The following is a 21,240-nucleotide window of genomic DNA, read 5'->3' as shown; positions in this document are numbered from 1 at the left end:
CATGTGCAGGATGATAGGGACTCAATTTTTGCTGCGAGAGACTTAAGAAAATTTGTCAACAGAACCTACGATGCAGATTTTCGGATAGGTACACACCGGCGAACATTGTGGCAGAACCGTACTTTTGACCCAAACTACATCTTTACACAGCATATCTCTTGGCAGAACTTTAGTAGGAGGTCATTTGTTCTCCATGACTTTGGACGGAAACAGTTTGAGAGATTGAATTCATCCATTGTGATCACACCCATCACCACTGTCAATCGGTCACAGATATCCGACCCTGACTTTGATAGCTACATGAACTTATTACAAAGCCATCAAGTGATGTCACATAAGATGAAACACCATGAGAACAGGACTGTTGGAACAGACAACAGTTTTATTCCCCAACGGTCAAGCAAAGTTCCTTGGAACAATGATACGGACCCAGAGCTGTATAAAGCTTATCGGATGGCTCGGAAACGGTTTTATAACAAAACTCTAGACATTGCTTTCTCCTACTATATCTTCAACAAGTACAGAAGTGGAAACTTGACCCGAGATGTCGGCTATGGAAGGATGAGTAATGTGGTGAATCGGTGGTACAATCGAACTTTCCAACCTAAGTACAGGCCTGATATGTTCTACCTGCACAACCGAGGAAAGTTTGGGAAAGAGTTCAACTATCATAGGAATGAGCTTCACTCAGACATCAGTGGGGGTAAACTTGACCCAGAAAGGTGGCATCGTGTTGTGTCTATCTCTAACCGATCGACGGCACCCAGAGAATTTCAAGTAATCAAAGATATAACTGAGGATTTGGAGATTCTTCCAAGAGAGAAGGTATCGGTGACGCTTCAGACAGAGAAAGCGGAAATCGAAACTACTCCTTTTGAGTTACTTACAACGACAACAGTGAGGAGGAATGAGTGGTATAGGACTACTACAAAAGTACCGGCATTTCCTACTTCAAAAAGTGCCAAGTCATCATTTTTTCAATCAGTCAAAGAAAAGGGCTTGGGCTTTTTCAAAACCTTTTTTACAAGGCAAGATTCTGATGAAAGTGAGGAAGAATGATTTTTAACAATTTTTTATATTTACAACGTCGTTTGCTTTTCTGTGTTCAGTACCTGATAAAATGTAAAAGAATTAGTTGAATAAACAGTGTATTAATGTTTGTGATATTTAGTTCTTAAAATCCTGCTTTCCTTTTTTATTATATAGCTGCAGAGATAAATAGTGATAGTCAACTCTTGAAATTAATCACTAAAAGTTAAAAGCTGAGAGTTATAACTATTCACAAACAGAGAATTTTTACAAAAAGATTTCAAGCAAATAAAATGTGAATACATAATAAGTACAATTTTTATTTTTTGTTTAAACCAAAGGGTTCTTTAAATTGTAATACTAACTCATGTGCCTGTTCTAAATGTTCTCAATACATTTTTTTGAATCTTCAGATACTTTACAAATACATTTCAGAGAATAAGATTGTTAAAAGTTTTGTTAATGGTCTAATGCATGTTGGGAACCAATTTCAACCTGATTTCTAGAACACTATTCTACTGCTGTTAAATGAATTAGAGAATTTTATTATTTTGTAAATGAAATAATGATTTATTCTTCCACTTTTTACAATTTTCAGATTACATGAAATTCTTAAAAACTAACTTAACTGTGCTATCAGTAATGTAGTTAGTCAGGTGTGCATTAAAATTACATTTTGAATTACAATGTGTAATTACAAAACAAATACAGTAAATTACAAAATTGCATATTTTATGAGTCCAGTTGATAATATAAGACTTAATACAAAAAGTTGCATGTCACTCTCTGGGCATGTGGCCACAATTAAAATGTACTGTAATTAGAGCTTATAATAATAATAAACATCACAGAATAGAACAATAGTAACAAAATATATAGCAATTACCATACAAATATGATGTTTGTCACTTATATGTTAATATTAAATGAAAATAACTGAACAAATCTAGATTTTTCCAACCGCCAGCTTAGTGGATTAAAGTATGAGCATTCTACCGAGTTACTGTAAAAAAATGTGGGAGTAAATTTTTTTAAACTGGTGTAACATTATTTCCTATTACAAAAAACTTTAAAATATTTAATTTCTTAAAAATTCACCAATAACTTTGAATTTTAATTTGCAGTATTCAGAAGGCAATATCTCTGTACAGTAGTAATGAATGTTTATTTTATAACGTAGATATCTAAGACTTATCTTAAACCTGAATTGTGGGCAGGGCAGGGCCTATTGATTAGTACTGAACATATATTGCTTTCATTCTTATATTAGAAGATTTTAACACTTTAATTTTAAGTTAGATCTCAACAGAACAAATACTAATAATTACAATATGGTAACCTTTTACAACACTATAGGGCATAAATAAACAAAGTGTTTAAAATTAAATTTGATAAATCATGTTTGAATACTTTTGCTCTATATTAGTATAAAATCCAAACGTTGTATTACTTTCTTTCATTCCTGAACAACATATGAACCAATCTATATAAAAGCTGAAATACAATTCATTGTCTTAAATCAAATCAGATGAAGATGGTGATGATTTTCTCACTTTTGTCTCACGTTTAATGATTTTTGTAAAAGCTGATATAATTTAAGTAAGTCTGTAGGATGCAATATCATGGCTGTTCTTTGCTGAGGGTTCATCTACAGTTGGACAATGTACATTTATGAGTTGTTTATTTTTCAGGTCATTCCATGGCGTAATAAGCGTGATGTGAATAAAGACAAAATCGTTACCAAAGAGGAGACTAATAAGTCTTATCAGAATAAAACAACTGAACCTGAAATAAAGGGAGTGAATGAGACAAGTCATCTGATAAAGAAACCAGTAAGCTCAATAGTGAAAAAGAAACAGGGAATGCTGATGAAGTACTTGTACAAAATAAAAGACTGTGTAATATTGAAGAAGACTCAGATAGTGAGAGGAGTGAAGGCATGTGCGAACCAGAAGATGCTGGAGAACGCTGCGCTCTGGGTGCTTGGGTACGTTGCAAAGGCTTACCATTACTTGCGGAAAAAAATCGAAGAACGAGCTAATGATTCAATGGAAGTCAAAGATTTATCGATGCGATCATGATTAATATTGTATTTTAATATTTCTCTGAGTGAAATAAATTTTACTTGTATAATTTGATATAACATTTATTCTTTTTTCAATGCTAATTTATTATGTGAATGGCTTTAACGTAACTCAAACAATTATGTAGTATCAGTATGTTTTGTACTCATTCATAATGTATTATATATGTCTATGTTCCGGGTAATGGTTTAGAAATAACTTCGAAAGATTATTTCTGGTTAGGCTGCTGGCATGGTGTGAGACTACAGAAAACAATTTAGTTTCCTAAGAAACCTGATTAAAGTAGCCTACCTAAAAATAGGATCTAACTTCAAACAAGAATAGGAATTTTCTATCAAATACAGGAAAAGCTGTGTTTAATTTTGTACTGGTTCCTCCATCCATATTGCATTTATCTCACTTTACAGTGCCAACCAGCAATGTACCAAAATGGTTTAGAGGTTCCTAACACCAGTTTCTGTCTCAGTGCAGGTTCTGCCTGCACTAGTGTGTAGGTACAATCCATATATCTTGGTTATATGGTCAGCACACTTCTGATGTACAAGCAAGAGCGGACCATGATAAGTGGCAGTAGAGGATTAAAAAGGAGGATTAAATATTTCTCATGATATACTTCTTAAATGTATGTATGTATGTTAGGTGTTGTTTGAGAAATAAATTTCTTTCTTTCTTTCAAAAAAAAAGAGTAAGGTAACAAACCAACATCTGTGTAATGAGGTCACCACACTTCTGGTATACAAACAAGAGACCGAACGTGGTAGCACAGCATGGTAATACACGCATCTTCTCAATGAAGTCAGCACACTTTTGATGTGCAAATAAAATTGATCTACAAGTGGAAGTAGAAAACTGTTGCAATACATATTTTTTAATTGTTTGCTTAGTACACTTCTGCTGTGTAAGCAAGAGCGGTGTTTATGATATGTGGTATCAGAAAGCGGTTACAATTCATACGTCTGGGTTAAGAGTTCAGTGTACTTTTCCTATTGTACTTTTGTAAAACACTATTTTAAACATAGGCGTATCCAGAGGGGGTGGGTTTTGAGGGTTGTAACCACTCCCTCCCCCATTGATAGAAATATTCAAGGTATAACTTGTGTTAAACTGAGAATATATTCGTAGTGAACAATGTAACATAGTTCAGTTTCTTTTTTTATTTGTTTTGATATCTTAACTATAATAGCTGATATAACATAGTAAAACACAAGACTCGTGATTCGTAATTTTTCGGAATGATGAGTTCGTATGCGACCTGTTGGAGTTGCCAAATATACTGTAATACGGACCTCACCTCTCGCGCTTCGGGCGAGAGAGACCGAGAGCAGTGACCATGAACGTCTACAGTCTTAATGTAATTCTCATCGCTTTCCTTGTTAGCGCTAGTCGTTTATTAGTGACTTGTGTTATTAATGAATAACGATATTTTTATAGTAGTAACAAAAATACAATAAGTACAAAACCTCTAGATTGCTAATTTTACCTCCAATGAATACTTTATTATAATGTTAAAGTTGCAGTTGTTTTCGATACTTTTCATACTAAAAATTATCAGTTTTATTTTTTCAGGTTCGGCGCTCTTGCTTCTAAGAAAAGGCTAATTTGTTATGTGAAAAATGTGGGCTATATGTACCGTGCCTCCACTGTCAGATCTTAGGTTGTAATAGTTAGTGCCTGTAATAGTTTGTGTAAAACTGTAACCCAAAATAATGTCTAGTGTGGCAATAGAGTCTTTGTTATAACGAGTATAATGACATTAAAACTAAAAAAAGAATTTTTTCGTGTACGTTCATTAATTACACTATAGTTATCAACCAATCACTATAACGTTTTTCTGTCAAACTTCGTGTACAAAATCCCAAATTTACACAACCAAAGTGTACAACATCGAGCTTTGTAAATTATATTTTACTTGAAGTTCATATTCTATATGTCTATATTTGTTCATCGTTGAGCGTCAATCGCATCTATGCATGAAGTAGACGTCAACTGCTCAGCCGCGGTAAATATTACACAATTATAAATTTTATGTCTCAAAGTCTATTTAGCTGTATACACAGTAAATATATCCTCTATAAAAATATGTCAATTGATGTCCCAATTTTTGTTGTCAGGGCCGACATTGTTAAATAAATGTAATGCATATACATAAATTATTGTGGCAATAACACGTCTATATTTTCAAGTAAAATATATGTAATATATCTAAAAGATGTGTGTATATATATATCCTGAAAGCCTATTTTAGAATGTATAAATTCTAGGTATAAGGTGGAGGATTTGTATATTAGTTCTTAAGATAGGTACAACCATTATCAGTTATCTCATTAATACAGCGCAGTTTTCTTGAAATTCTTTTATGATATCACCCGGTATCCAAAAGGGTAAATTTTTGGTTATGTTGTAGCCGTTTTAGTAAAGTATAAAATAATAATTATCTTAGACATTATTAGCATTTAACATATTCCGGGTGGGGGAGGAGGTGCTCCTGTACCCCAGCTTGACTAGGAGGTGCAGAAAACCTGTAGTGGTAACCTTCTCCCCCATTAGGTCATCCTAGATATGTCTAAGATTTTAACGTTTAATTTTTAACACTGATTATACTTAACAGGTTTTGTTAACTTATGTATACGAAAATTTATACGAAAACTACTTGTTTTAACGCGATAATCTTCAGATTGCCCAGTGTAGTGTTGCCTCGTAGTGATAACAAACAAACACAGTACAGAACTGTTCAGAGTTCCACAACTCACTCTTTACAGTTACAACTGATCACGTCGGGACTACTGCAAGAGATACGCTGTACCTGGAACTCGTCTGTCCCGTGAGTATGTTACAGCAAACCGAAAGTACCCGGTACAGGTGACTGTTTCATGTACTTACGATAGATACTTTATGCATTTACCCTCATTGCTGGTACAAATTATTCGGACTCGTTTACTAATAACAATAAATGGAACATTTACCTGTACCATTTTAGTATTATTGAACTTTATTGAACTAAACGCATGCATCGAGCACTTTTCAAAGATAAATCTAAAAACTAACTATGCCAAAACTAACGTAATAAAATTTTGTCTCCGTCAACAAGAAGACGAATACAGACCAATTGTGATGGCGGATGAAGCTATCTTAGATGAAGCCGAATCCACCAAGTTTCTGGGGATGTACCTGGACAGGGGACTGACCTGGAGCGATCACATTGACAGAGTTTGCTCAAAGGCTGCCTCAGGCACTTATGTCTTACGCAATCTAGCAAAATTCTGCTCGTTTGATGTACTGAAAACTGCCTACTTTGGCATAGTACATCCACATTTGACCTACGGTTTGAGACTATGGGGCAGCTGTTCTAAATACAAATTTGACAGAGTATTTAGAACACAAAAGAAAGCTGTTAGAATAATTTCGAAATTAAAACCCAGAGAGTCGTGTAAAATTGCCTTCAGGGAGCTTGGATTTCTAACCTTACCCAGCCTCTATATTCTCGACGTTACCCTGTACTGCCGATTCAAATGTGAACTGGTTCAGGGCAGGGACGTCCATCAGTACGAGACCAGAGGCAGGAACAATTTCAGGACAGAACAGCATAGAACGGCTATGTTCGAACACTTACCATCTCAAATGGGTGTCAGGTTAATCAATAAGCTCCCTGGAGATCTCAAACGAATTAATGAACCCAAACAATTCAAATCTCGATTAAGACACTTTTTGTTGTCAAAGGCATTTTACTCCGTTGATGAGTTTACGATGGGCCGCTGGGATGAAAATTAATATTTTATTATTATTATTTTATTTATCCTTTTCTGATATCCAAAACATGCAAAATACAATATATTGTTAGGTTCACACATTAGTATGTGGAATTAACTGTGCCTATGTTAAGATAGGTTTTAGTTTATAGATTTTTAAATCCAAATGTTGAAATGACGCTTGCAATGCAATTTTGTTAATTGTTTTACTGCAATAAAGAATTATTATTATTATTATTATTATTATTATTATTATTATTATTAATGTATACGTATGATTCTAAATCAGTACGAGTACATTTTGTACTCGGACACCGGAGGTACCGGGCACAGGTATTAGCCACAAAAACAGTAAGATCTAACCTCACTTTCGTAGTCACTGCGAATGAAGAAATTAAAATACTTAGAGTGTTGAACAAAATGTAATTATAAAATATGCAATGCGGTGTATTTCGTAGATTAAAATAGATATAAAGTTATATTTGACTATGGTTGATTTCAAATTTCCAGCAAAAGTGTTATTTTTAGATGAATATACTACTAGAAATAATCAATTATTTTGAAATAAAGTGCTCTTGGAGTGGGACAGGTCCCGTTCATCCCTTCCGTCGGTGCGCCCCTGAAATTAAAACATCTGTTTTTTGAGATTGGTATTTTTTTCTATTACTATCATGGTTGTTCTTCTCTTGTATTGATCTTATGGATTAATGTAGATAGTGCAGATTATTGTAGCTAAACACAATTAAATAGAAACTTCCAAATATCTTATCTCCAAGTAGTTATTTGTATGTTTGCTGGAAAGTAAACTACCTACATTAATCCTCTGAATATTTTACGTGATTAAAAATAAATTAAAAATCATTGATGTATTTGTTTATATACGTATTAAGATCTTCGACTGTATTTTATGATTTAATCGGTAATTGAGCTCTTTAAAAAACTTTAACGTTGTCTTCAACAAGCTGGTCACTCAACCTGGAGAGTTCAGAAACTGCATTAACCTCCACAACAACTTGTTATCCTGGACATTTAGTTCTATCATTTCATGCCTCTGCAATGAATAGTGTACCTGCACATATAGCATACGATTAAACATTCTTAGTAAAATAGAGAAGACTAGATAATACTACACCTGCGGTGGTGGTGATATGACACACAGAGTTTAAGAGAACGGAATAAACTTCTTCACAATAGTATGAGTTATACGAGTGGCGGTAGAGCACTCTTGTGTAAATTTCTGCAACAAAAGGAAACGCAACTGGTATCAAAATTAAAGAACAAATTTTTATTGAATAATCTCAGTTTTATTAAAAAAAAAAAAAAAAAAAAAAAAAAAAAAAAAAAAAAAAAAAAAAAAAAACAATAAAATAGTTAATTTATCAAATCGATTTTGGCTAATTTTACAATATTTTAATTTCTGCTCATCATATGTAATTATACTGCTCCAAAATTCTACAAAATTCTAGTCATAGCAATGAGATTCAAGTAAAGAACTAATTCACGTAATGAATTATACAGTTCTTTTTTATTTAGAAAGATTAGATTGTACATCTTTATAGGCTTGAAGAATGTTTCTAAGGTGGCATATTCATCCCAATTCTCCTTGTAAACTTTGGGTACAGAGAGGATAAAAACAGCTCAACACGTGTTTGGCAGCTTCCATTTAAAAAACGTAATAATTTTATCAGCAAGAAGGAAAAGCAATATGTCGTTGATGAATAAAAATCACATAGCTAATTAATTAAATGTTATATCTACTTCTAAAAAATAATGTGCTACCAAAGCTGTCCAGATAACTGTTAAAAGCTGTGATTAATCATTGTTAAAACTAAATGTGCACGTTGGGCAATGAGATATGTTGAAAAGTAACTGGTCCTCATAGGATTCGTGTCGTGCTGCTTGTTGATCAAAGGCTGGTTAACCAAAAGCGTTCACAATTTAGGAACCACACTTTTATTCCTCGTTTCTAAGGTAATGTGAAACTTGTTAATACATTGTTAGATTTTTATTTATTTATATATATATATAATTAAACTTGGCATTGCACTTGTAAACAAACAATTACAACCACGCTACCACAAATCCTTCAAAACCAACCTTGGAAGGTCGTACAGTAATGCCCTGGGTCGTCCCAGTTTACACATTTAATAAAAGAGCTCATATTAAAAATAAAGTGCTTATGGTTAAGATGATAAGTTCAAGAAGTTGATAGTTTCAACCAACTTGCATCGAGCGGGGTTGTGTATTATTTATATTGAGGTACAAAATGTTCCTTGTACAGTTATCAACGTATGCTATTAATAATAAACATAGTTAGTAATATAGTTACAGGGTGGAAAGTGGTGGGGTCTTCATACTCCAAAATATGAGCCAAATCGGTCCGTCCACTTGCACAGCCACCTTCTTTCATCATCTAGTGCTGTATTTCTGTGCGCGCGCGCACCTGGAGACTGCCTGATCCACTTAGGGACTGGCTGAGCTGGACTTACTGGCTTCTTTTCTATCATCTATCACTCATCCAGTTTTTTCAGTCTACCCTTATCTATCGGAAAACCCTTCTCCCTGAAACCTGACTTCTTCTCTTCTTTTCTACACTTGATTAATTTCCCACTGCTATCCAAGTTAAGGTGGAACAACATGTGCAGAGGGCTACGTGGTCAAGACAGAGCTTGATCTCTAACATTCTAACTCTAGATAACTTGCGACCTCCAGTATTACATAACCTTCTCCATGTAGAGAGGAGTGCCGCATTAAGCGACTTTTAGTTCTCCGCTACTCGTGGTAGTAGCAATGAGAACCAAAAACCAAAACAGAGAACTCTAACAGCTTATAGTTACAAAAAGCAGAGGGACTAGTAATAAGCGTATCTGACCCTTGCTATTCTGAACAATCAGAACAATCTAAGGAGACAAGAAGGCTTTCCAGAAGAATTCCTGGATCCGCTGACACAGTGCGAGTCGATACATGTGAAGAAGATGCCATACTGGAAAACGACCACAAAAGGGAACCTGATGTGATAAAAGGCTTACCTCGGATGGTCCTAAACTGTGTGGCGCTGCCAGGAAACGAATAGTATGGTTTCGGAGATATGGGCTACCAAAAAGAAGCCAGGGAATAGGCCTTCAAACTAGCACCCATGACTCAAAAACCAAAGAGAAGGCACATCAAAAAGACCTCACTCAGATAGCTCCACCTCGGTGGAACATCTGAGATTCAGCCTAACTTTCAGCTCTTAGAAATTCTGGGGGAGGTAAGATTTTACACAAGTACGCTTGAATGATTGCCACCCCCCTTTGGGCGTCAATATCTTTAGATTATTGGTGGAATTCACCAGCATGGATAAGATTGTTAACGGAACTAAATACAGGAAGTACCATAATACTATACATGTAACACCAACAGGGCTTTATGAAAGGCAGATCGACAGTTACAATGAAAAAGAATGTATTCATTGAAAAAGAAAGGCCTCACACAAATAAAATTGAATACGTACTTATTGGAGTGTTTTGTTTTAAAATGTTCAATAAAATCCAATAACGATGGTGCTTCTACAATGTATGAAATTAAAGTTAGACTGATACTGCAATTTATTGTAAATTAAAAATTGTGACGTTGAGATGATAATAAACATGTGTGGTTTCATGGTAGATATAAGAAGCCCAAGAAGATAGAAAAAAGTAAGTGGAGTTATTTTGTTATTGTTAGTTTATTTGTATTTGTAAATGTAAATAAATACGGGAGGTTGTTTATCTTAAAAGTCCTGATTCATGATGAACGAATAATAGTAATCTGGAATACTTAGAATAACCGATATAATTACTTCTTTTATAATTGTTCACCTTCTGTGAACTTTCAGTGACATTTATGCTAAGGGAACAACTACACGATTGTTTATAGGTTATATAACCTTACAGACAAACCAGTATTGTAGTTTTTTAATTGACAAAAATATGTTGTTTCCCATTAGAGTTGTTCGTTATGTGTGTCAATATCATAAAAATGTAATTCGCAGATATTCTAACAGGAATATCTTGCGCTTACATGAGAGAGGAATGTTTGAAGATATGTTCCCTGGTAATGCAGGGTAAGTATAAATATTGGAGGCTGTCAATATCACTTGAAAATCTATTGTGAATTTGCCTAGATTGTTAACTGTACAAACGGCAACGGACAAAATGTATCCCTTAAAAACAGTATGTAGAGTGGCTGCCACCAAGTTTTGTCCGTTGACAAAGTACATTGTTCTTTTTGAAACTTTATCTTTAACACAGTTTGAAACAAAAATAAACAGTATACCATTGAAAAGATGAGATTGTAGCCTGTTATTTTCATGCATAAGATATTGTTGACCGATATTGTGTTGGGTAGGCTATGAAACACAAAGGAAAACAATCAAAATTTTGTAATTGTTTATTTTTTCACTACTTGTCTAGCAACAATGATGCTACTGTTGAAGTTTGGCACCATTTTCAACACCTACCTTTGAATAATTCCCTTATTCATAGTAACATTTGATTTATGATAAAAAAAATTTGGGTAAATCTTAAGATCAGCAACTACAGCTCCGATCGCCGTAATTTTTGCATACTAACACAGGTAACGTAATTTCACCGAAAAAAATAGTCCCGATTATCGCCGTAGCCGTTTCTCCCCCCCCCCAAAAAAATTTTAAAAAAAATAAAATTAAAAAAACCTGACTGACAGTGCATTTATTTGTTTTTTTGGTGTTATTAGTTCGTAGGGCAATAGTCCAGGTACTACTTCTAGTATAAACTCGTCTTATCTTATCAGTGATAAACACGCGCCACTTATCTTTTGCCTGTAATGAAACCTGCGTTAGTTCTGTCTGAGTTTTGTGTGTGTAAGCAGTCATGGCGTGATCTGGGCTTGGACTTTGAAAGCTCGAGTGAATTTTTTTCTAAAAGAGCAAGCAGCGCAAAGCGCTGCGCAGTGGGCAAGCATCGCGTGATCTGAGTTTTGAATAGACAAGCTAGGGTCTTTTTAGCGTGTGACAAGAACCATCGCACGCCATGTCAATAACTTCACTAATTATTCCTTGTCCATGTGGGTTGGTTTGTTTACGTCTGGCGGTCATTCGAAGCCGTCCTATAGGTCACGTGATCCGCCCGGCCAATCGGAAACTTTCCTGTTTGTCACGTGACTACTGTCAACTCGTCAAAACGACCATGGTCGGCGATTGTTTTTAGTTTGATAGTTGAAAATCTTGTTATTTATGTGTTTTGTATTGCCAACATTGTACTGCCGAAAAACTGGTTTTTATATGTTAGCGATAATGGGGACTATTTTTTTTTTCGGTGAAATTACGTTAACCTGTGTTAATATGCAAAAAATTACGGTGATTGGAACGGTAGTCGCTGATCTTAAGATTTACCAAAAATTTAAAGGTTCCTCATAGAATGATCAATTAAAATTAAAATACTGATTCAAGAAAACAATGTTAGTCACTTTTTACCAAGTCTTTACTGATAAAGGCAGTATAATAAGAGGCCACCACCACAATAGAATCATAGTATATCCTTAAAAACAGTAAAAGTAACTAAATGTTATACTGTTTTGTTTGTTACATTTTATAGATACACAACATAGATAGTTGTTATACAACGTAATTCGTGTCAACATTTTTGTTTCTATAGTTTAGATAATCATAAATATGATTCTATTGTGGTGGTGGCCTCTCATTATACTGTAGCCCTGATAAGTTGCATACCTTAATTATTTTATCAAAACCGACAGGATGGGAAACTCAATATTTTGTTTATTTTAAAGATTACACATTGAAAATATTCATTCAATTACTTACACATACTGTACATTCATGGTTATTAAATATTATTATAACAAGTATTTGTTTTCAACATCTATTAAACACAGTTTTTCCTTCCTTGAGTGAAATGTTGAAGACATAGGTCTAGTTGTAATAATAAGAAACTCAAACTTATTCACCTTGGTTGAGCATACAATATTACATTCATATATATTTTACAATACCACAAATCCCTATAAATGTATATCTTCCCACTTTTCACAAGAAAACAATACTGTATTTAGAGTAACTCGTTTGTGAATTTGCTTGATTTACTGATAAATAATGATCATAGTAGATATAATAATTTCTTTAATTATATTAATAGTAAGTGATAATATCAATAGAGAATTTTCTGATTTCAAAATAAGAGGGCTATTAGTCAATAAAACAAAAGGGCTGCACTCAATCATCAAATACTCTCTAGTGTACTACACAGACCCTGTAATTCTGGTAGACATTGTGTTCCTTATTTGATTGTCATGAAGTTGAGATTCTCTTTGGCAAATAGATGTGACGTACAGACTGACTTGTATGTTGTACCTGTGATGACCATATCACGTGTCAAATGGTTAACACCACTATCACTGCTCACTATGTGGTTGTTGCAGTGGAGAGATTACAGATTTACTGAATGCCAAGCCACAGTGTGTCTATGCAGGGTTTGACCCTACCGCCCGTAGTTTGCACATTGGAAACTTGCTTGTGTTGGTAAATCTGCTGCATTGGCAGCGGGCCGGACACCAAGTCATAGCTCTGGTGAGTAGACAACAACCTTGCTCCAAGTCATAAACTGTAACAGAATAATTATAAACTGTGTAGTCAACAAAATTCTATGGCCATTAATTTACTTCATGAATGCTTTTCTTCATGAACTGACAGTAATTTCTTATTAAGTGGGAGATTTTTTAGGATAATTACCTCAGTCATATTAAACTCAATTATAAAAATTGCCATATAACTAACTTTTTAAATAATTTGAATGAGAATTATATGTATAATGAACAAATCACGTAATGAGTCATTGATCATTACAACGATCTCTAGATCACCACACCAAAAATTTATAAATTATATAAGACTGACTAAAAAAAACTTAAACTTGTAACATTGATGTCTTAAATGCTATACTTCTTTCTAGTATCCACTCATTTGAAAGAAACATGTAAAAACAGATCAAAGAACACATATAAGGTCTGTCGAATAAATACGGATAATGCAAGGTCGAGACAACCTCCAGCTACTGATGTTGATGACAGCATTGGTCATGTGCGGTCCCTTGTCCTTACTGGTCGTCAGAAAACTGTCCGAAACTGATTCAAGGAAAATCAACAGTACACACCATTTTAACCAAATATTTGGGTTTTAAAAAAGTGTACACAAATCAACCTCCAAGCTGTCTCAAGTCACTCACACCAGATCAAAAGTTGAAAAGAGTTGAATGTATTACGGACTTAAAATATTCACTTGAAAACAATGCTGGATCTCTCAATAGGGTAATTTTGTAACGAATTGTGGTTTTACGAGTATGACATTGAACTAAAATCACAAAGCAAGGTGTGGAAAGTAAAAGATGAACCTCAAACCAAAAAAAGTCAAGAAAAAGCCGATTGAAAATTAAAGTCATGCTTGTGGTTTTTTTATATAAAAGGTGTTGTTCATCATGAATTTCATCCTAAAGAACGAACAATAAATGATGAGTTCTATATCCCAGTTTGAACCGTTTGTTTTGTCAGTGGCAAAATATTCAATCACCATCCTTGATCATCCTCCTTATTTGCTAGATCTCGCCCTCTGTAACTTTTCCCTATTACCAAAATGCATAAATGTGATGAGAGGGCATCACTAAGAAGATTTGAACACAATAAAGCAAGAAACAACAAGAAAACTAAAAAGCCTAACTGCCTAGGACTTCCAAGGGTACTTTTACGAGTAGAAAAGAAGATGGCATAAGTGCATAGTAACGAATGGAGAGTACTTTGATGGGGACGATATCGATGTAGACTAAATCTTAAAAAATTTAGTTTTTATGGCCTCAGTTTGTGTATTTACTGGACAGACTTCATATTTCAAAAGTTTTATTGCACAGCAATATTTTTCATCCACTAGAGTATTCCACTTGTATGTACACTTTGGCTGATAACAACTCTGCTTCCCACATTGGCCAAAGATACAAAGAGAAATACTCTCTACTGGCTGGGAAACATTTTGTTGTTTCTTTCATCATGTGGCAGTATAAAGGAATGCCTGCTTATTTTCCTATCCATTAGTAATTCTTGAAACTGATGTAATTGGTTTTGTTGAGAAAAATCAGATCCTTGAGTAAATAATTATTTTTTTTCTTTATTTTCCTGTGTTTTATAGCAAAACTTACTTGTACACGTCATACACCAAATGCATCAATAAAAACGTAAAATGCTGTATGAAAAATATATTTTTACGAGCATTTACCAGTGGCTATGCCCACAATTTCTCTGTAACATTCCATGTATGATTGAATAGCTCGCACGATTTCAGTAACACTCGAACTATTTTAAAGCAATGTGGAGGAATTTCAAAGTATGCAGTTTTTTTTTTAGTGAAATCACTTATGATTTATTGTGATGGAGTGCTATATTTTTGAAACGGAAGTAGTATACAGGGTGTAACTGAAATACACCGACAAACTTCAGGAGGTTGTTCCTGAGGTCAAAACGAACCAAAAGTTTCCTATAAATGTATGTCCTAAAATGCATCGTTTTCCGTCTGTCCGTCTGTTTGTGTTTATTACATTAAATTTTTTTTTCTAAACAACCATTAAAGGTACAAAGTTAAACTTTTCAACATATGCTACTAATCTAGTAAAGATTGTCAATTTTAAAAAAAATTGAAAATTTTTACTCAACCAAAAAATTCAAAATGGTGGCTAGTTAAAAATCTTTGATGGTGAATTTCTCAAAAAACTACTTCCTGTATAAAAAAATTTACTAGAATATAAAAAACATATAAATTTATTTATAAAACGAACGGTACCTCATTTTTTGAAATCGCTCAAGAAATAAAAAAGTTATGGCATTTTTCTTAACCTAGTAACATATCACATTTACAAGTTTTTTTCTTGTTTCAAAAAACTACAGTAGCCTACAATTGTTTAGAACATTCAACAAAAATATCTCACATTAAACAAAAATATCTCACATTAAACAAAAGAGTTTTTAAGCTGTCATTATTAAGAAATACGGAATAACTTAACAGAGCAACATTTATTTCAAAATATTAGGGATCACTTTACAACAAATGTTCAATATGCCTTCCATTTGATGCGATGGCATGCATTAACACGTCTGGTCATTGATTGCCGAGTTCTTTCAAGTATTCCTGGTGTATTCCTTACAGTGTTACAGGCTGCAGTGATACGCTGTAAAAGGTCATCCCTGGTATTAACTGGTCTTTCATAAACTAGAGTTTTTCAGATGGCCCCAAAGGAAGAAATCGATTGGATTTAGATCTGGTGACCGAGGCGGCCACGATACAGGTCCCCCTCTGCCTATCCATCTTTCCCCATAAGTTTGGTCCAGGAAATTGCCTGACATCTAGTCTGAAAATGCGCGGGAGCTCCATCATGCATGAACCAACAGTGCTCTCTCACACCCAAGGGAACATCATCTAAAATTTCAGGCAATTCGTGTTGTAAGAAATGTCTGTAGTTTTCACCATTTAGTATGCCAGGTAATACAAAAGGACCTAATAAACAGTCTCCAACGATGCCTGCCCAAACATTTATTTTAAACTGCTGTTGATGTCTCCCTTCATGAATGGCTTGTGGGTTTTCATCAGCCCATTGATGCATATTGTGGTAGTTGGTTTATTCCATCTCGATTAAAACAAGCTTCATCTGTATACACAACTAATGATTGTAAAACCAGGGTTATTAGCTTGCTGACAAAACCATTGGCAAAACTGTAAACGTAATGGAAAGTCAGCTGGACCAAGGGCTTGTACACGCTGATAATGGTAACGGATATAACATCTGCTCATGTAGAACTCGCCATACTGTCATGTGGTCTACGTCGAGTATTGCTCCTAACTGCCTAGTACTTACGCCTGGATCTTCCTCTACTCGCTGTAAGATGTTTTCTTCCAAATCAGGAGTTCTACGCTGTCTCTGTACACCTCGGTTCTGCAGTAGAAGGTAACAAAGTGCCAGTCTCATGAAGTCGGTTGAAAACAGCAGCAAATGTTGGAATGAGTAGGTTGTTGTCGATTTGGAAATGATTTCGTAATACAGGCGGGATGCTAGGCAACTATTACCGTTAGCTTTTCCATACATAAATATCATGTCAGCTTGATGGCTAAATGGGTAACCTGCCATCTTCAATAGAATAAGAGCACTATCGACTAATAATGTTTTCTACAAGTGAAAGTAACAGATCATATCTTGTCAAAAATAAACGGAAATGACTTACTTATCTGAATTCATTGTTGTTCTAATCAGCTGTGTCTCAACATGAAAACATATTCAGCTGTTTACACCATGAAAGTTGAGTCATGTAGATTGCTTGTTACAATTTTGTTTTTAAAATTTAATACTAATTACCATGTTTAAAGTTTTTTTAACCCAAAATATCGTTTTAATTTTTATACTGCCTAAATACTTACATTAACTTTTGAAACAAGAAAAAAAAACTTGTAAATGTGATATGTTACTAGGTTAAGAAAAATGCCATAACTATTTTATTTCTTGAGCGATTTCAAAAAATGAGGTACCGTTTGTTTTATAAATAAATTTTATATTTTTTTTATATTCTAGTAAATTTTTTTATACAGGAAGTAGTTTTTGAGAAATTCACCATCAAAGATTTTAACTAGCCGCCATTTTGAATTTTTGTTGAGTAAAAATTTTCAATTTTTTTTTTTAAATTGACAACCTTTACTAGATTAGCATATGTTGAAAAGTTTAACTTTGTACCTTTAATGGTTGTTTAGAAAAAACATTTAATGTAATAAACACAAACAGACGGACAGACAGAAAACGATGCATTTTAGGACATACATTTATAGGAACTTTTTGGTTCGTTTTGACCTCAGGAACAACCTCCTGAAGTTTGTCGGTGTATTTCAGTTACACCCTGTATATCATGTATCAGACAAACATTTTTCAGTGTTCATGGTTAAGAGGATCAGAGGTTAAACAAAATTGTGAATAATACTTATTTCAGGTTTTTTCTCTTGTAGGAACACTTCTTGTTCAAATTAATTATATTTCCAATGCCAAATTTGAGTTTGCCCTTTTGCCCCTGTAAACAATATATATACTTTTGTAATGAGTGTAAATAATGGTAATTTACTATAGTTTTCTGAATTTTATGGATATAGGTATTTTTATTGAAAATGAAAAAATTAAACTTAAAATGAACATGAATAATACTAACACATTTCAATACTTACATTATGATAATTGTCATTCAATCTAAAATATAATGGAGTCCTATAATGTTTTTTAAATCAAATATTCCAGTGTTCATGGTTAAAAGGAAACAAGAATAATAATAAACGAATGAATATCATAAACAATAAATTTACATGCAACACATTTCATAAGCTATTATGTAGAATATATTTAAGCCTCTTTTAACATCTTAACAAACTTTCACATTTGTAATATCTTTAGGATTATTAAATTACCTAACAACTGCAAATAGGTAAACAAAATTTGACAGTTGGGCTTCTTCCTCAAAATGCATAAAACATTATGACTTTCCATCAGTTTGGCTATTTTGGATATTTTGTAAAGATATTATTCAGGGTCCCCCACCCGACCGTGAAAACCGTGAGTGAAACCGGGAATAAGCCGTGAATTTCGTTCACCGTGAAAAAAACCTTAAATAAGCCGTGAATTTTGTTTACATACCGTGAAAATCTCTACAACTTTTGAATAAATAAAATCAACACGGGTCGTCGTCAGACGATCATATGGGAAAGTTGACCTTCGCTATTGCAAAGTAAAAAGTAGCACGCAATGTAGGGGATAGACCACGAAGTTTGGACAGGTGCTGCTATCTGAGCGATTGTACTGATAATATGGTTTATAAACAAATGAGGAAAAGGAAGGGCCGGTGGGAGATGACGCTTCCGGCTCAAATCACGTGAGGCCTGTCTTTGTCTGTCGCCAGGTTCCGGGCCTTGGCTACGCTACGCGGCTGTAAACAAGGCATTCTCTGATTGAACGCGAGATTAATAACACAATTTAATTACTTGATAGATTGTCGTTTAATGTAAACACTTTTCGTATTGGAGTTTTATTGTATCAGATATAGTCTATTATTGTTTTCATAAAATAAAAAAAGTATAACAAATCCTTAATCTAATGTAAGGAATTTAAATTACATTTTAACTTAATTTCATTCTATTAAATCCCTTATTTTATTTAAATATTAATGAGAAAAATGCTATTCAGTACGATATCTATATCGTTGTGTGTAATGACTGTTAACACAATGTAATAATTATAAAAAATTTTAATTTATGGTGGACAATAAATTGAATTTAATTTAGGGTCTTGCGTAAATAAATAGTATAATAATGTGACGGAGCAGAACCTACACGACACATATCAAATTAACGCAGCGAGACCATAACTTTATAGGCCTATATAACTGTTTTAATTACAGTAAGGTCGTTTGAGAAAACAATTTTATTTTTCATCTCTTTAGATATTAAACGGTAGTGATATGCGTTTTCCTTATCAATAATATTTTTTTATGATTCCTAAGCTGCATGGATATTACGAGTGTACACGGTTTAAATCTTTTATGGTGAATGTGTGTTTAAATTGTATAATGTATTAGTAAAAATATTACAAATGAAACGTCATGTTATAAAAAACGTTAGAAAAAAAACCATTGCATTTTTTCTAACCAGGAAACAACAAACGTCAAGTAACTTTGTAGTGTTAAGCTTTATTACTACAAAACTACAAATCGAGGAAGTCGTCCAAGTATAATTTTTGTCGGGTTCCATACGACTACGTTAACGCTATTAATCATTTTCATGCAGATGAAAAAAATATATCGTACAAGGTTCATTTATTGTAATGTGGTGCAGCGATGTTATGGTAAAAAATAACCTTTGTTGTCTACTGTCAATGAGAGTGGAAGGGGAGGGGTATATCGTGTACTCACTCCCCCATCCTCGGACAACAAGCTGGTTTCATGTCTCAACATGAAAGATTTGTTTCCCCCAGCTCGACACTCCAATCTTATTCTTATTGTGAGAATTGATATAAAGATTTAAAGCTTTTCATTCAACTCATTCTGACACTTTCTCACGGAAATTCTTCTGTTGAAAGAGGCTTCTCTGTCAACAAACAGTGTATAGTGAAAACTTGAAGGAGGAGAGTTTAGTCGCGTTGAGAAAAAGTTTGTGACGGCGTATCAGCAGCAGGAGGATTGGAGACAATGGAAATCACTAATGAATTAGTTCATGCTGCCAAAAATTCCCACGCCCACTACTCGGAGCACTTGGCAAAACAACGAGAAGAAATGAAAGACAAAATTTAATTCTGGAGAAAGAGAGGAAGCAAGCTGCAATAGAAAAAAAAAAAAGAATTGGAAGCACAAAAAATTCCAGGTTTTGTCCGACGCCAGGAAAAGGGGCAGCTGAGTTAGACGATAAGATACAGGAACTTAGCAAAAAGTGCTAATCGTAATTCACTTTTATTCTAGACATTTTTATCAATTTCTTTATTTATGTGTACAAATATAATTTTTTTTGTATAAACTGGTACCAAATAACTTTTTCTTATAACAAGTTGTATATAATTTTTATACATTTAAACGTTTATATGTTATTTTAATTTCAATAAAATTGCCTTTTCTTTATGTACTAATTAAAAATGTGAACCTGTGATTATGTGAAAATTTTCCTGTGGAAGAAATTGATCGAAATAATAATAATAATGTGTTAAACAAGAAAATAATTTAATAATCACGCAAGTGTACTTCATGGACTCAAACGAGTTAGCCTTAGCCAACGTACGAATCCTGTCACCCTGCATCTTGTCTAACCTGTGTCAACAAAGTTCTCTTCAGATATCAACAAACTTGTAAGTTAAAGAAAATTATGAGCTATGTGCATGCTAATTATATTGAAATTTGTCTTTTTAATTGCTTTGATGACTGTTATGATGATGTTTTGTAAAAATAATATGCCTTGTTATATTCATTATGTAGCAAATCGCACATAAAATCGGGCGCTCGCCGCTCATTGCTTGCGTCGTAACTGAAGCCTATTGTTATTTCGTTCTTTTAGACGTTTCCGTCAATTTCTGCACGACCAATGACATCGTTAGTCAAATGGGAAGAAGTTTTATATTGTATTTTACCGCTCTGCCGCGTCTGTAGTGTTTACGTCTCAACTTCGCCCCTCTCCAACACGATTTTGTTTGTACCGGTAAACGTTGTTTATGAAAACTTTCCGACCTTGAATTTTTTAATTTTTTTAACCGTGAAAACCGTGAATTAGCCGTGAATTTGAGTATTTAGATTGAGTGGGAACCCTGTTATTTCAGTAACACATA

At 33.9% G+C, this 21,240-nt stretch overlaps 1 protein-coding gene across 1 annotated transcript in view; it reads left to right on the top strand.

Moving 5' to 3' along the window:
* The first annotated feature begins 10,551 nt into the window (after positions 1-10,551).
* Positions 10,552-21,240, top strand: part of LOC124354542 (tyrosine--tRNA ligase, mitochondrial) — a 40,984-nt gene continuing 30,295 nt past the window's right edge. The window contains exons 1-2 of the mRNA XM_046805077.1: positions 10,552-10,943; positions 13,295-13,442. Of these exons, the coding sequence (XP_046661033.1) occupies positions 10,810-10,943; positions 13,295-13,442 (282 nt within the window). The 5' untranslated portion in view covers positions 10,552-10,809. The remainder of the gene's footprint in view (positions 10,944-13,294; positions 13,443-21,240) is intronic.

Source organism: Homalodisca vitripennis, chromosome 2 (assembly GCF_021130785.1).
Source record: "Homalodisca vitripennis isolate AUS2020 chromosome 2, UT_GWSS_2.1, whole genome shotgun sequence".
NCBI lineage: Eukaryota > Metazoa > Arthropoda > Insecta > Hemiptera > Cicadellidae > Homalodisca > Homalodisca vitripennis.
Note: the sequence above shows the minus strand (reverse complement) of the source record. Positions and strands in the feature narration are given on the sequence as shown.